Here is a 17,867-nt window from a genome sequence, read left to right as displayed (position 1 = left end):
TGAGGTCATTCTTTAAAACCTAATAAAAAGTATTAGTTTTAATTACACTAACATTTAAAAGTGTCAGAAGATTTTTTTTTAAAGAAATTAATACTTTTATTCAGCATGCATGCATTAAATTGATAATTTTTTTATTAATGTTGCATCATCAGCTTAGAAGCTCTGCCATCATTTGTGATTCTTCCATACGGAGCTATTTGTGTGTTTTGTAGAGTTGCTCACTATATAGTGCACTCCAAATCATTCTTTTATGATGTTTAGGATGCTGCCTGTAGGCAGAGCGAGTAATCTCACTAGATTTTGGAGTTTGTTTGGCCTTCAAACCACTGCCAGAAAACAGCACGTTGTAAGTAAGCTGTCATTTGTGTTGGTTACGGTCAATAGTTCTCGTTCTGGATTATTGTGACACTGAATTAAATGAGCGTCAGTGTTTTGCATGGAAAAGGCACCGTGTGGGCAGAGCGCTCAGGCTAAGAAAGCCCACCTGTGTGAGTGCGCCTGCGTCTGCCCTCGCCGAGCAGATCTTAATACTCGACATCCTGTGCTCCAATTAAAATGAACTCACACCGCCTCTCCCTCCCTCGCTCCCCCCGTGTCTCTGTCATAGTTTCCAGCAGCAATAGGAGGGGGAGGATCGGGGTGACATAAAGTGTAACAGGACCATAGCCATCCAATCAGCCAATGGAGTTCTGAAGGATTGCTTCCGCGCTCGTTTTTTTCCTCCTCCTTTTCCTCCTCTGTGGCCTTTTCTTTGTGTTTGACGGTCATTTGGCCCTCCCCCGTGACCCTCGTGAAGAGGCCCCCTGTTCGTCTGCTGTGGCCTGGGCTGTTTTCCTGGAGTGTGTGTGGGTTGGGGGTAGGGTGGCTTACTGGTAGGTGGGTGGGAGAGGGGCAGTTTTTGGCAGATCCTTTGATCAGTAAAGTATAAACAAGAGGGAGCTTAGAGAAGAGGGGGTGGTGAAGTGCTGAGTCAGTCTCTTTCTTTCTCTCTCTCCTCTTTTTGTTATTCTTGCTCCCTCCCTCACTCTCTCATAAGGCAGTGATGGTGGAATAGTGACTAATTGGTGGCAAAGAGAAAGTGACGGCAGGAAAAAAGGGTCTTGCCAATTCAGTATTGCAAACAAAACCTGTCAGAAAGTTGCAGAATTAATTTATCCACAAGGTCAAACATCCTCTCAGGCTTTTTTTTTTTTGTCCTGTGGTTTCTCTTCCAGTAGACTAGTGGTCAGTTGTATATCTCAACTCAACTCAACCTTTATTTATAAAGCACGATCAAAACCACAAAAACGGACCAAAGTGCTGTACATAAATAGTAGAAATCAAAGAACATAAAATATTAATAACAACATCTATCAAGATATATAACAACATATCTATCAAGACTAGTGGCCAAACAACATGGGTTTTTCAATAGTTGATGTCAATATCAAGAGTTCAGGATGGCTGATGGTCCATATAATGCTAGTATATTATAAATGTATTGATGCCCATGTATTATAATTCTACTCTTAATAGGTTTGGGGTCAGTAAGATTTTTATCAAACAAATTAATAATTTTATTAAGAAAAGGATGCATTAAATTGATCAAGAGTGACAGTGAATACATTTATAATATTACAAAAAAAAATTATATTTCAAATAAATGCTTTTTTTAAAAACGTTGTTCATCAAAGGGAGGGATGGGAGGGGGGGGTGGTGTATCATGGTTTCCACAAAAAATATTAAGCAAAAATATTAATATGCATAATTATGTCAATAGAAATAATTACTGAAAATTAAAGAATATTTTCAAAATATTTGTCAAATTGAAATCTTCCCTTTTGATCTATTTACAAAGCTGTCAGTAGATTTAGAAACTGGCACAAGGAGACGGTGACATTTATTAGCCAATCAAACATGTTTATCAGTCAATCCCAATAATCTCGAAATGGATTTATTGGTCTATCACTAGTCAAGATGCCCAAGCATAAGTTCAGTGCATGCATATCTTACGTTTTGGGCAACAAAAACTGTCTTAAATAGGCAAAGAGAGCAGAGCTGAAGGAAAAGAGAAACAAGTGAATAGCATTTAGGGTTTTGGGTCGTAGCTTGGTCTGAGCTTTTGTCCAGCAGGTGAAAGCTTTGTAAAACTGGCGCCAGATTGTTAAAGAGCCTGACACTTCAGTGTGTTGGAACAGGCAGCGAGAGAAAGAAACCTCCTGGGAGGAGACCCATGACTGACCCTGCCTTGAATGTACAGGCCCTCACTTGAGAGAGAGAGAAAGAGAATGAGCGATAGAGGGGCCTTTTCCTGCATTAGCTCTACATCTTAATCGAGCAACAAGCCCCAACAAAGCCATCATTAGAAATGCCTCTGCACCGAGTGTTACAGCCGATCTCACTGTAGAATAGACGCGAGTAGTGTTCATTAGTGTTTCACAACTGCCTGGTGTGTCCTGAAGTTATGTAAATCTGCTTCTTTCAGTAGTGTTTACTTGCAGCACTATTTTGAGTTAAAAACCTACGTGCATAATCCGCACTGGCTGTAGTTTCATAGACACTGACAGAACGTGCAACGCCTCCAATCGCAGGTCTTTTGAACCACCCACTCCATCCAAAACACTGCTCATAAATTGCATGCTTGTGCCTTCAGGACACAAAAACCATTTTATTGGAAGACTCTATTTGTTTAAAAGAACATGTGAAGATTAGCAGCTAGTGTTTAGGAAGGAACGGTTTGATCTTAAGGAAGCTGCAAGATTAGATCATGAAATGTGCTGTGATAGTATGGTAGGAAACATCCGAACGTTGATATTTGGAGTTAAATCGTTTAGGATTAACTTTGTTTCTTTTGATTTTACGTCTGTTGGGTATTTGTGTTGAGATTGAGGCTTAAAAGCCTTAATTTTCCAGCATAAACTGCTTAACCTTTAAGTGATAAACTGCAGTGAAAAAGAGAACAACACTGCGTCAAGCAGCACTGCTCTCCCTGCCACCCTGCTGTCTAAGATCTGAATAAACAGAAGGGTGTAAGCCTGGCTTCAGTCTTTCCTTTTGGACTTGTTGTTTCGTTTTCCAGTAAGCGTTATTCATCACTGACTTTACACAGTAATCTGTGACTTCATGTGCAGATGACACCGGTTCAGTCCACTCACTGCACGCAGGCAAATCACATGTAAACGGGGTCAAAGTTTACTCTGTGGCCTACAGTTATCCACACTCCCTCCTCCACAGCAATACATCAGCGGATCTGACACAAGAGTGGGTGGCAATCGTAAAGTTTATGAAATTGACTTTCATAAGAGCCTATTTTTAGCAGCCAGGGCAAACTAAATGAATGGGAGTTTCATTGCTCCAGGAAAGACCATCATTTACACTTGCTTGCAGGAGGCTTGGGAGATGTTTGGTTCCTGTTTGCTTTTGCTTATGCAGATTAAAGGACTGAGATGCTATCCAAATGGATCTGTGTTCAGGTGTTTACAAAGATCTTGTAAAAGTTCCACTTGCTGGGAGTTTTATCTGAGCACTCAGTTTAAATCAAATAAACTAATGTGGGATATCTAACACTGGTTTATATGGTTGTACACGGCCCTTGAAATGTAGATTTATGCAGCCTAGAACAAGAACAGATGTAATCGCTTATAAAAGTATTATAATATGAATACATACATACATACATACATACATACATATATATTTATGTATGTATGTATGTATTTATTTATTTATATATTCTATATGTCCTAAATGAAAAATTGACAGTTGTGTTTTGGCCCAATATGTCCAGCCAAAGGAGCAGTAAGGTCACAGCCACAATATTTTTGTTTAATTGTCCTGCTTATGTATGTCTCTGTCTCCTCATAGCCATAATGACCAGACGACCACCTGGCAGGATCCACGTAAGGCCCTCCTTCAGATGAACCAGGCCGCCCCAGCCAGCCCAGTGCCTGTGCAGCAGCAGAACATCATGAACCCTGCCTCAGGTCAGCCGCTCCAGACACTCATTTCATATTCAAAACTACACTCTCAGTCCCAGCATTCTTATGGTAATCCTACGGGTGTAGCAGTCTGTTTACATCCCACCTAAACCCGTCTCTACCTCAGCACACGCAAAAACCTTATCAGGGTAGACGAATGCAAGTGAATGCATGTGAATGGCAGTTGATGATTAGGTATACATGTCTGGTTGGAGTGACAATAGTGTCCTGGGTGTCCAGACTATGTAAGGTTCAACAGGAACTCGGACAAGACTGGTCCTGTTCAGTGATTTAAGGTGTTCCCCACAGACTTTAATGTCATTCTTTGCAAAGTTGTTTGGTCCTGGAAACTAGAGTGCAACAGTTTCTGCCCAGTTTTTTCAAGAGGCCTTGATTCCGGAAGAATGTTTCCTATTTATTTTTTCAAACGGAATTTAAAAAAAAGTCTTGTTAAATAGTTATAAGCCAGCCATGAGGTGAATAACAACATTACAAACTTTGAATCAAAGAAAAAGAGTATTTAAAAATCACTTTGCTTTCCATGATCCTGTGATTGGTGGAGATATCTTTCCAAAATTATGAGGATTGTATTCATTTAAATTCAATTATTTAAAACAAGAAGTTGAAATAATGCGGACTGAACAGTACTCAACAAAGGAATATACTGTACCATCAACCAGTGGCGACTGGTGGAAAATTTTGTAGGTAGGGCGCCACGTCCCAACAGTTTTAGCATACATCCCGTTAGTAAAGTTCAAGATTAAGTTTGAGGATGATTCTCACAAAAATATATTTTCTGCACAAATTTTTCAAGATGAATTAATACATTTTCATAACTCACAATTTATGTATATGCGGGAAAAACATTTATGATAACTGAGGAAAAAACATTTGTTCACATTTGTTTAGAGCATTTTCTATAACTACAATACCAAACAGGAACACACGGAGATGCCAACAGACCACTATACCAGTCGCCTTAACCTGACTGTATATAAATATATACCGATCCATTCAGAATTGTTAAACGGAGCAAAGCACAAATTTAAAAAAAGGAAAATAAAAACATTCTGAATTTGTCGAATGTGGCAATCTGAAGGCAGCTCAACATGAGCAGTGAACGGTTTCCTTTGTCAGAGTGAGTGCTGATGCCCATATGTATATTAACACCACTGACCGCAGCAAACTCCTATAAAACACGCTTCTTCAGCGAGTGTCCATTATAAAACACTTACCAGACATGCGACCATACTGAAATGTGCTTGTACAAAAAGAAATCCGAGAACGCACATACACAGTTTGTTTATTTGCACACTAATAATAATGGACTCACGCGTGTCTAATAACTCATGCATGGCACTGTAATAGTCTTTACCTCCATTACAATCGTCATCCATCAAGACTTTACTTATAAGATACTGGTTTGCTTTATTCAGGCCATACAGATAAGTCCTGACTTCAGCTTAAAGATAATTAATAATAGAGGTATGTTTGTTCCCACCAATCATTGCACAAGTTAAGTTTGCTTATGATGACAAAAGCACGTTAGTGCTAGCACTCCCGGAACTCATATGCTGCCCGGATTCTGAAGTGCGCATTTGATGGACACTTTACTATCCCATGAGGCCACAGGAGAGGATTTATTAATGGAAGTGAAGCGATGCAAACTGATGCTGGTAGGTCATGTGACGGTAACAACATGGCGGATGTAGTGCGGCCGAATTTCATTCATTCTACTCATATTCATACTCTATAGAACGTCCTTTTTTTTAAACAGTCATGAAGTAAATTCAAATGTAGTACCTACTCAGACAGTACGCAATTTCGGATGCACCGATAGAGATTGCATTGCAGTGACTGCAGTTCGAAAAAAAATTCTTTGTGACCCTATCGCCGTAATGAAGAATCTGGCCCTGCTCAACCTCGTACCTTTCACAACCTCGTGAAAATGCGGGATGAAAAAAAAATGTGTGGATTATGGCCAAAGATTACTCAAATTTGAATTTCAGTTAGTAATGGATAATTTACTGTACACTGACTGTTCTCTCTCAGGTCCTGTTCCTGATGGTTGGGAGCAAGCTATTACCTCAGAAGGAGAGATCTACTATATCAATCACAAGAACAAAACCACCTCTTGGCTGGACCCACGACTTGACCCGCGTTATGGTGAGCTTAAAGTCATAAAAGTTCATCGTAATAAAAATAATATCACAATAAATTACTTTTGATTGAACTTTGGTCTCTTAGCACAACAGTGCTGCCACAATTTATAAAAAATAAATAAATAAGCCACCCGAGTAGTGATGCAATAAAATTTTCATCTGAAACCGCAAATTCAGTTTCATTGATGGAAACCATTAACGCTTCATCGTTGATGCATTTTAAACATCGTGAGTGTGGATAAGCTAACAACAATTAAACATGTCTGCATGGGACGCCCTTCACTATGACCAAAATTGATACTAGAGTAGAAGTATGTAAAATATCTATTTCAGCTAAAGTATCAAGAGGCGGCTCGTTGCTTTAATACGACTGGATTATCACCTGTGAACAAAATACCCTAAACTGCGTACCGAGTTCAGTCTCCAAATTGAATTACATGAATGTTATTCATCACTGTACCTAAGGCCCATCATTGCAGTGTTCTCATTGTTAAGGAGCTGTAGGGCACTCAAAGTCCTGAGAACACAGTTCCACTGTGATAAAAAAAACTGTAACTGTCTCTTATTGCTTAATCATGATGCTGATTACAAACCAAGTGTACATGGCTATTCTCTGCTCTGTGTGTGTGCATGAAAGTGAGTGAGTGTGTATGTGCTTTTGTGGCACACTATTCAGAGAGTATTCCTGCTTCCTGTCACTCATACTGAGGTTAGCCAAAACTGCTGCACACTCAGGACTCTGCTATGTGATCCCTGTACTCACACACACACACACACACACTCACAATCTAGCTCAAACTGCATCTGATTATGCCGTTCCCTAAACCCCTTGTTCAGATATGCATCCATAATCCATACGCAGAGACAATTAAACTTATCTAAGCAAGTGGAATTGTCACATTAATCTAATCATCTGTTTTTTGCTGTCAAGATAAATGGTTCACCCGAAAGGTTGTCAGACTGAGATGGTTGTCCTTTTTTTCTACCCCTTTCAGTCCCTCTCTTTAATCTCATTCTATGAGCACATAAGGCTCACAAAGAGATGAAGGCTTCTACTTATGTCACTTTGAGTTATTCTCGCTTGAGGTGCTTTCCCTTCATCCCAAAGGAGTTTTCCCTAGGGACACTATCTCACTATCTCCTTCATGTATGAACAGGCATGTTTTGCCCCATTTTTGACCAAAATCCTCAGCTACAAAACAGGTTTCCATACACCTAACACGCAAGTGGTAAACAGTCTGTGAAGGGCTGGGTCAGGCAGGAGCGAGAGGGAGAGAGAAAGAACGAAAGACAAAAAGGGAGGGGGGTCGGCGCTGGTGGGTGAAGCCCTTTGAAGATTTATAAGTGTTCAGCGGACAAGGCTGGTGGGCCCCTGAATTACAGACGTAATGTGAGGGGGAGAACTGCAAGAGGGGTAGACGCAGTTAACTCATTCCTTGCCGGCAAGTTGAGAAAGTTGGGGCGTTCCAATGCGGTTTTATGTAACTGCTTATGCCGGCATTTTATTATGACTTTTGTGTTTGTGTTTTTATCCCTCAGCTCCTGTCATTGAGGTCGATGAACTGCTGACATTTGGAGGAACTTTTTCTCACCAACTTCAGAAACACTTCTATGAGTTAGAAGAACGTTAACTCCTTCTTGCACCTGTCGAATCCCAAACAAATGATTAAATAAGTTGCTAACCTGACATGTTGTCCCGTCTAGGTCTCCGCTCACCCATTGGAGACACATGGGTAATTTGAGCAGGGAGTAGAATAGGATTGTACTCCATTAACAGAGAACTGAAGTCTGGCCATTCTCTCTTTCTGTCTCGCCCCCCTTCCCACCCCACGTGAGGCCCAGCGCAGGCAGAACTGTTCTCAGCTGCACATCTAGACAGACTTGAGTCGGTGCCAGGCCTCTTGATGCTGCAGCTCTGCTCTTAATCTGTTCCAGACCTTTTCAGTCAAAGAGACCCAATGTGAGAGAGAGAGAGAGACAAAGAGGAAGGGGGCAGGCGGAGGCAGGGCCACAGAGGGGGAAGGGAAAAGGGAAAAGAAAGGGAGGAATAGGAGAAAAAGGAAGAAAGCCCACAGGATAAACTTGTGCCTCTTTCCTAAGTGGTTGTGAACAGGCCGTAAGGTCTGATCTGAGAGTCCACCACAGGACTTTATGATGTATTTCACACTTCATCTGGCCCTTAGACTCAAACAATCACACAAACTCCATCTATTTTGTTGTGGTGTAGTTTTTGAGCACAAAGGCCAACTGGAACCTTCAGTTATCTGCCGTGTGCTGCAGGCTGCTTGGATTATCATAGTACTTCAGTGCAGGAGTTGGCACCTTGTTGGCAAGTGCAGAGGGATGTCATGCTCTTGTGAAGCACTCATCTTTTCCAGAGCTTTGAGCTGACACACAAACTCATGAACGATTGCATAAACACTTCACGACTCCCAAGGCGCTCGCCTTATTGGGAAACAGGATGATGAATGTGACATCAGTGGTTCACATTCAAAGGTGACAGAGTTTATCAGTGCATTCATAGAGTTTGATTTCTGAAGTAAATGTTAGTGGTGCTTCCCCTTACAGTTCCCACTGCTAAGGTTGAGTTGATGGGGTGTTCTGTGTTGCTAGGTGGGTGCTAGCATGTTTTGGGTGGTTGCTTACTAGCCCAAGTCAAAATAGGCCACTACCAAGTGCCTACTGCCCCCTTTACACCTGGCATTAACATTCATTCATATCTGGATTTACTTAATTTATTTAAAAATTTGTTTTCAAATTTTGTATGTACACCTTTTGCTGCATTCATACCATGTCGTAATCACGGGACGTTCTACTCAAGCTGTTCACATCCTCAGACTCAGAACTGTGCGCTTCTTGGTAAACACGATTAACAGCAAAATGCATGTGTAATTTGAGTAATCAAAACCACAGTTCAAGAAGTAACAGTCGTTATGCAAATGCATTATTAATAAACGTAGTTTTAGCGGCACATATGTGACCCTGGACCACAAAACCAGTCTTAAGTCGCTGGGGTATCTTTGTAGCAATAGCCAAAAATACATTGTATGGGTCAAAATTATAGATTTCTTTTATGCCAAAAATCATTAGGATATTAAAGGGATAGTTCACCCAAAAATAAAAATTTTATGTTTATCTGCTTACCCCCAGGGCATCCAAGATGTAGGTGACTTTGTTTCTTCGGTAGAACACATATGATGATTTTTAACTCCAACCGTTGCAGTCTATCAGTCGTATAATGCATGGCAATGGTAACAAAATCTTTGAGAGTAAAAACATGCACAGACAAATCCAAATTAAACCCTGCGACTCGTGACGACACATTGATGTCCTAAGACATGAAACGATCGGTTTGTGCCAGAAACCGAACAGTATTTATATCATTTTTTACCTCTAATACACCACTATGTCCAACTGTCTTTGGGCGTGCGCACGGCATCCGGTGCGTGAGGTGTGTGCGCGCTCTGGCGTAGTTTAAGCAAGCGCTGGAAGTGAGCTCTCGCGCAGATACGTCACTCATTGTTTACACAGTGCACAGTCTTTGTAGGTACGACGGCTAATCAAAATGGTACTTACTTGCGCTTATCCGGATTGTTCAAACTGACTTAAAACTAAAAGATTACATTCTCTCGTGCGAACTCATTTGGGAGTGGTGACTTTCCACGTATTCCCAACTTCTGAGCCTGCTCGCCTGAAGTTATGGTTGATTGCTCTTTGGCTGGATATCAACACACCCATTAATGTAAACTACACCAGAGCGCATACACACCTCACGCACCGGATGCCGTGCGCGCGCCCAAAGACAGTTGAACATAGTGGTGTATTAGAGGTAAAAAATGATATAAATACTGTTCGGTTTCTGGCACAAACCGATCGTTTCGTGTCTTAGGACATCAATGTGTCATCACGAGCCGCAGGGTTTAATTTGGATTTGTCTGTGCATGTTTTTTTTACTCTCATAGATTTTGTTACCATTGCCATGCATTACACGACTGATAGACTGCAACGGTTATGCTCCAGGGTCACATTTGATAGTTGTTTGACTCTGTGCTAAATGCAAAACTCTATTGTTTGTCTTTTTCATTTATTTTTAGATTACTCTTGCATTATTAAGGAATTAACAATAGCCAATTATAGGATTTATTTACCAGAACTGCTGAAGCCCCTGCCATTTTGAGTGTTTCTGCATGACATTGCCGTGATCGGGTGGTGCAAGTTGGACCTCTCAGAAAATTTAGAGTTCACAAGTTGTAATTATGAGTTCTACAGGGAAGTGAATGGTTTTTACAAAAAGGAAAAATTTAATTATGGTAATTCCGACATGGCATGAACACAGATTTTGTTCAAATGTGTCTCTGTGTGATCAAAGGACTCTTTTTGGTGAAAGAAATGAGAGAGAAAGGAGATTTCAAGTGTAATCTAGTGAAATAATTGGATAAATGATCAGATATTTGTGGTTAAATTAGGTGTGCACATTGGAAAAACACTGTGTGTGTGTGTGTGTATGTGTGTGTGTGTGTATAAAGAAAAAGCCAAGAGCCTGCTATAAAGCACTTTAATGACAGTCTGATTCAGTTATTTGCTCAATTATTTGTATTACTTGAGTAGCTTAGCTTAGTGTGGATAACGGAAACACATTTGCATTTCTCACTGCAGTAATCTCTAATAATAACTGTGAATGTCTCCAAGTCTTAATGTATACATATACCACCTGCTGTTTCCTCTTGTAAGTGATACGGCTTCCATCTTGCTTTCAACTGGTTTCCTACTACATGCTAGTCGCAGCTGAATTTCCTCATGCTGGCTTCCGGCAGCTCACAGCTTGCTTTTGTGTGGCCCGCTGAGGTTTTTGTTTGATAGGATATAGAGAGGCTTTTCTTCTGGACACAGATTGACTCTCTTTCCCTGTCTCCTCTGCTTTATGCGCTTATCTCTTAACTGGAAACGCAACTTGAGCACTACTTTTATACAATAAACCTGTTAAATCGACAGCCAGCAAAGGCTTCAAAGGTCCTGGTGCTGCGTTTCCTGACGTTTCCCAACACCACTTCGGTCTCACCTGCAAAGGAGGACAGGGGAGCTGCTGTTGGCTGGCGGCTTTGTGAGATGTCCTGATAAAGACTTATTACTGGATGGTCGTGTTCCCGAGCTAGCGTGGAGAAGACAGGCAAACTACGTCAATCTGAGCTTTTATCTCTCACACTCTCTTTTTATTTGTGTCCCTCTGGCACGTTTCCTCCTCCTCCTGCTGGCTCATAGGAGAACACGTCCGTGGCATGAACCTGCAGTTCTGCTGCACTTATGCAACACTGAGTCATTCCGCCACATGGATAAGACTTGTTTGTGTGTTCTTGTCATCTCTGTGCTGTGGTGTGGAGTTTCCCAAGTGAGATACCCACAGAAACTCCACAGCAGTCAAGTACAGACTAGTCAGGGAAATCTGAGAATCAAGAGTTTTTTTGTTGTGTTCCCATTCACAGACGCAACAAATCTGGCTGCAAGATATCAGCCTGTATTAACTGCTCACTCCTGCCCTGAGATCAGCCATTACTCCTCCACCAGAGCCATCATTCGGCTTCAGTAGACCCCTATCTATGCGAGATAAGAGTCTTTAAAGAGAAACAAGCACACACATATACACACACACTCCCCCAATAGCTCCCATATACATTCCCACACTCTTCCACGCCTCGGGCAGTGTGGGGGAAGGTGGTTGCAGTGTGTGAGGCGTGGTGAGTCTCTGATCTGATTCCCATGGTGAGAGGAGAGCGGAGACTCATTCAGGCCTGAGGTAGTGTAAACACACTCTGATTGAATGGTGATGAGGATAAGCGGGGAAGACGGGGCTCCCTCTCACATGACAACGCCAGCTCCATCACAGCTTTGTTGTCACTGGTGGCCCCAGTGCATAAGTAAACAGCAATTTTCATTGGTCCAATTACTGTTACACCCCACGTCCTATGGTCAAAAACATTTGTTTCTGTGTTTGCGTCTGTGGCAATACGCATTGCTCCATCCACTTGCATTGATAGGCCTTTTTATACCCTGTATCTTGTACATGGCTAATGCTACTCCCCCCCCTTTAGTGACAGATTTTATGAATGGTTATTTATGACTGGAGATTGAATTTTAGGCATTTATTTAATTTTTGGGAAAAAAATTTTTAATTATAACGTCTATTTTTTCTATTAATTTCAATTAACACAAAGTTATTGAAATAATATATTGTTGTGTTTAAGTATAGAATGTGTATGACTAGCCAAACAGGAAAATCTGAATATATATACAGTGGTGTGAAAAAGTGTTGGCCCCCTTCCTGATTTCTTATTTTTTTGCTTGCTTGTCACACTTTAATGTTTCAGATCATCAAACAAATTTAAATATTAGTAAAAGTTAACACAAGTGAACACAACATGCAGTTTTTAAATGAATGTTTTTATTATTAAGGGAAAACAAAATCCAAAACTACATGGCCCTGTGTGAAAAAGTGTTTGCCCCCTAAACCTAATAACTGGTTGGGCCACCCTTAGCAGCAACAACTGCAATCAAGCGTTTGCGATAACTTGCAATGAGTCTGTTACAGCGCTGTGGAGGAATTTTGGTCCACTCATCTATAGGGGGGCAAACACTTCTTCACACAGGGCCATGTAGTTTTGGATTTTGTTTTCCCTTAATAATAAAAACCTTCATTTAAAAACTGCATGTTGTGTTTACTTGTGTTATCTTTGACTAATCTTTAAATTTCTTTGATGATCTGAAACATTAAAGTGTAACAAACATGCAAAAAAATAAGAAATCAGGAAGGGGGCCAACACTTTTTCACACCACTGTATTTAAAATTCTGAATATTTATTTATATATAATGTTGTTATAGGTCTGACAATATGAATGTATATCAGAACATATAGTTAAAAGTCTAAATCTATATATACAAATATATATATATATATATATATGTATGTATATGTATGTGCGTGTACTAAATCTATAGATGCCATATGTGTGTGTGTGTGTGTGTGTGTGTGTATGTATACTAAATCTATAGATGCCATATATATATATATATATATATATATATATATATATGCATACATACAAATCTATCTCTATACACACACACACACACATTCACAGTTATAGGTCTAAATATGGAAATTGTAAATATGTAGATGTAAATCTAAATATGTAGTTATTCATACACACACATACAAATGATATGTAACATTCTGGGTGCTGATTAACACTGCATTTTAGTAGTGCTTATATACACAATATAGTAACACTGTAATGTCATGACAAATATTACGTTTTATTTACATGTGTGGGACTACATTTTCTAGTGTGAGAATATTTGATTTTAAATATAATCTATATAAAATAATTAATGTTTACTTTTTATCATCAGAACGAATGAAACATCCTAATGTAATTAATATTGTTTCCTCAGCTATGAACCAGCAGCGAATTTCCCAGAGTGCTCCAGTGAAGCAAGGCTCCCAGTTGCCCTCCAGCCCACAGAGCGGAGTGCTGGGTGGAAACAACCAGATCAGGCTGCAGCAGATCCAGATGGAGAAAGAGAGACTGAGGATCAAACAAGAGCTCCTTCGCCAGAGACCCCAGGTCAGACACACACCTGTCAGATCATTCTGTCCTCGCATTCTAGACGGGCACACAGTCTTCTGCTGCAGAAATGGCCCTGATCTGTGCCTCGTGTACTCGCCGTTCCTGTTGCTTATTTTTGTTTGTAATGTACCATGTCGTTTAACTGTACAGGTTGTTCTGAAAGATTATTGGCACAAGGTCTGGTCCACCTTGCAGCTTATTCATGCATCTGACAAACATGTAAAGCCACTTGTCGCACTTTGTTTCTCAGTACATGATGTGTAGAGTGGGTAAATCTGAAGTAGAGATACTTGCCGTGTATGTTTTGTGAGCTATTAAATGAGAGGTTGCAAGATGAGGGGGCAGATGGAGAGGTGGAGGAGGTTTTGTTCAGCTGCCCCTGCTTTGGAATGTAAACACAGTGTTGACTCAGTGATGCAGACCCAGCTGGAAAACTAAATAAACAGAGATCTTCAGGGATGATATTACCGGCTCTAGCTAGAAGCAGCTCACTTAAAAGACCAATAAAGATAGTCCTTCAAATACACTTTAAGGCATTGATGTGGTGGCTGGAAATCCTGTAATGAATCACTCAATCAAAGAACTACATTCACATTAGTGCTGGGCGGTATGACCAAAAATTTATATCACAGTATTTTTCAAAATTATACCGGTTTCACGGTACATGACGGTATTTTTTTTTTCATGCATGACCGGGTGTTAACCATATTTTCTACTGATTGAGAGGAACTACGCTCATATTTATAATTCCAAACAATCAGTAAGCGACAGGTGCTAGGAAACGCTGTTTTGTACTCATTTATTGACGAGTCGGCTGCGGTGCGGCCAACTGAATGCACTGCTTGTCTGCCGCTCACTGCACAGAACAGACGCCGAGAGAGGTGACACTTCTCCGGGAAAGTTTGCGGGACAGCACTGGCGAAATCTTCCAACTGAACCATAGCTAAGGTTTATCCAAAAAAGTTGCTAGGTTTGTCGGTATAAATATTTTATGGAAAAAAGACGCTAAAAGGGTCTGAAAGTTGCTAAATCTAGTGCTAAAGTCACGCTCGTGTGTGTGTGAGATGCGGGAGCTGATGGCAGGGGCCGGTGGATATTTGTGGCGGTCAATGTGGATATTGTGGATGAGAACGTGTGTCATCACGTTCTATTAGTTCTACAGCTTCAGTTTCGGAACTTTCATGCTTAGTAACATACAGCTGTTCCCTCACCACAGTGCAACAGTGAAAAGGGACCCTTTTCAAACAGTGTCGCGTTCCGAGGGCTGTTTAAGCGACATACGCATATTGCGGTATTTTAAATATTCATATCATAACAAAAATAAACACCAGTATTCGGTATGAACCGGTATATCGCCCAGCACTAATTCACATTCTATTTTAATATTATTACATATTTCCTACTAAAAACATATTCATCAACATAAAATGTAGTGCAAGGCTTGGCACCGATCTTAGTGAAATAAAATAAATTAAAAAAAAACGTTTGCATGATTCTAACACTAATTAAAAATGACTAAAAATTGCCACAAATTCATTTTGCAGAATGCATTGTAATTGTTTACAATTTTATAAGCCACCTGCATTGATATTTAATAACAATATTTTAAATGATTTCAGTTAGCACACTAATTCTGGCAGCTCAAAAATATTAAAACTAATATTTAAAAAAAAAAAACTAAAATTTAAAACTCAACTAAAATAAACAAATCAAAATTAACTATAAAAAATCAAATACAATTACTAAAAACTACATTTAAAGATGTCAGTCAAAACAGAAAAGCATTTCTTTCTTTTAAATAATGTGATTAAATGAATCATTTGCAACAAGATGACTAAAGTGCTTTAAAAAAAATACCACACTAAATAGTGACTAAACACGACCCCTTTTAATACATGTTAACCAGGAGTCACTCTCATTTATAATCGCGGCATCGTCTGATAAAATCAACATGCATCTACACTAAAGAGCAGCTATGCGGTTGTTTTGGCTATATTACTTTTTTTGTCTCATGCAGCGCACTGCCTGCGTCTGAGTAACAAACTAAAAAAAACAACAAACAAAAAAGCGCATGTGATATTAACAGATGAACTACGCTCATATTTATAATTCCAAACAATCAGTAAGCGACAGGTGCTAGGAAACGCTGTTTTGTACTCATTTATTGACGAGTCGGCTGCGGTGCGGCCAACTGAATGCACTGCTTGTCTGCCGCTCACTGCACAGAACAGACGCCGAGAGAGGTGACACTTCTCCGGGAAAGTTTGCGGGACAGCACTGGCGAAATCTTCCAACTGAACCATAGCTAAGGTTTATCCAAAAAAGTTGCTAGGTTTGTCGGTATAAATATTTTATGGAAAAAAGACGCTAAAAGGGTCTGAAAGTTGCTAAATCTAGTGCTAAAGTCACGCTCGTGTGTGTGAGATGCGGGAGCTGATGGCAGGGGCCGGTGGATATTTGTGGCGGTCAATGTGGATATTGTGGATGAGAACGTGTGTCATCACGTTCTATTAGTTCTACAGCTTCAGTTTCGGAACTTTCATGCTTAGTAACATACAGCTGTTCCCTCACCACAGTGCAACAGTGAAAAGGGACCCTTTTCAAACAGTGTCACGTTCCGAGCGCTGTTTAAGCGACATACGCATATTGCGGTATTTTAAATATTCATATCATAACAAAAATAAACACCAGTATTCGGTATGAACCGGTATATCGCCCAGCACTAATTCACATTCTATTTTAATATTATTACATATTTCCTACTAAAAACATATTCATCAACATAAAATGTAGTGCAAGGCTTGGCACCGATCTTAGTGAAATAAAAGTTGGCTAAAAAAACGTTTGCACGATTCTAACACTAATTAAAAATGACAATAAAAATTGCCACAAATTCATTTTGCAGAATGCATTGTAATTGTTTACAATTTTATAAGCCACCTGCATTGATATTTAATAACAATATTTTAAATGATTTCAGTTAGCACACTAACTCTGGCAGCTCAAAAATATTAAAACTAATATTTAAAAAAAAAATTATAAATAAATTTAAAACTCAACTAAAATAAACAAATCAAAATTAACTATAAAAAATAAAATACAATTACTAAAAACTACATTTAAAGATGTCAGTCAAAACAGAAAAGCATTTCTTTCTTTTAATTAATGTGATTAAATGAATCATTTGCAACAAGATGACTAAAGTGCTTTAAGAAAGTCAATAGGGTCAGTGTTGATGTCATGTTGACTTTTCTGTGGTGACGGCCTGTTGAGTTGTCCTTTAATCAGCGAAAGTTGTGACCGTATTTAAGTTTCAATTAGTCATAGGAAGTCTGTAATAAAAAACTAAGATCTGACCCTTCTGCCGTACCCTAAATGATGTGCAATAAACCCACACTTTCGCGTGAGTCTCTGCAAACCACCATTTTCAGCTGAGGCAGTAAAATAATCAAGGATGTTGACAGACAATCTTGCTCAATCCGTTGACAAATGATAACCAGATTTGTAACTTATGACATGTTGGATGGGAAAGGCTTTCGTTTTACTCAACTGGGTGATACAGGAAAATAAGTAAAACTTGCAGGTTAAGTTCGTGTTTTTTTTTTCCTTTCCCGTACCTCACTCACTGTTTTCACATACATTTACATCGTTTGAAAGTAAAACCAGTATAGTTTGTTCTGTCCTTTTTTTGTAAGTAAAAAAAATGTATCCGCTCTCATCTCTCTACTGATTCCAAAGAAAATCATTAATTTCGTCTTGCGTTAAGTTTCCGTTCCTGAAAACCAATGAATTTCACACTGACACATATTCCTTTTGTTTGTGCGTACAGGAGCTCGCCCTGAGAAACCAGCTGCCGACCAGCATGGAGCAGGATGGCGGCACTCAAAACCCTGTGTCCTCACCCGGCATGGGACAAGACGCCCGTAACATGACCACCAACAGCTCTGACCCGTTCTTGAACAGGTAAGACGAATTAAACTGCAAAAGTGCAGGACTGCAAGTCATACAAGAAAAACTCACTTTTGCATTTGCACATGGTAGTAGTTACCAGTTGAAAGGCACATAAGGGCAATGAACCTTCCCACAAAGAGTGTGTGTGTGTGTGTGTGTGTGTGTGTGTGTGTGT

The 17,867-nt window shown here is 39.8% G+C and overlaps 1 protein-coding gene across 1 annotated transcript in view; it reads left to right on the top strand.

Annotated features, from left to right (window-relative positions):
• Window positions 1–17,698, top strand: part of LOC107560159 (transcriptional coactivator YAP1-like) — a 35,199-nt gene extending 17,501 nt beyond the window's left edge. The window contains exons 3-7 of the mRNA XM_016244255.1: window positions 3,844–3,962; window positions 6,009–6,122; window positions 7,658–7,733; window positions 13,566–13,738; window positions 17,571–17,698. Of these exons, the coding sequence (XP_016099741.1) occupies window positions 3,844–3,962; window positions 6,009–6,122; window positions 7,658–7,733; window positions 13,566–13,738; window positions 17,571–17,668 (580 nt within the window). The 3' untranslated portion in view covers window positions 17,669–17,698. The remainder of the gene's footprint in view (window positions 1–3,843; window positions 3,963–6,008; window positions 6,123–7,657; window positions 7,734–13,565; window positions 13,739–17,570) is intronic.
• Window positions 17,699–17,867: the final 169 nt, after the last annotated feature.

Source organism: Sinocyclocheilus grahami, unplaced genomic scaffold (genome assembly GCF_001515645.1).
Source record: "Sinocyclocheilus grahami isolate Dianchi unplaced genomic scaffold, SAMN03320097.WGS_v1.1 scaffold712.1, whole genome shotgun sequence".
NCBI lineage: Eukaryota > Metazoa > Chordata > Actinopteri > Cypriniformes > Cyprinidae > Sinocyclocheilus > Sinocyclocheilus grahami.
Note: the sequence above shows the minus strand (reverse complement) of the source record. Positions and strands in the feature narration are given on the sequence as shown.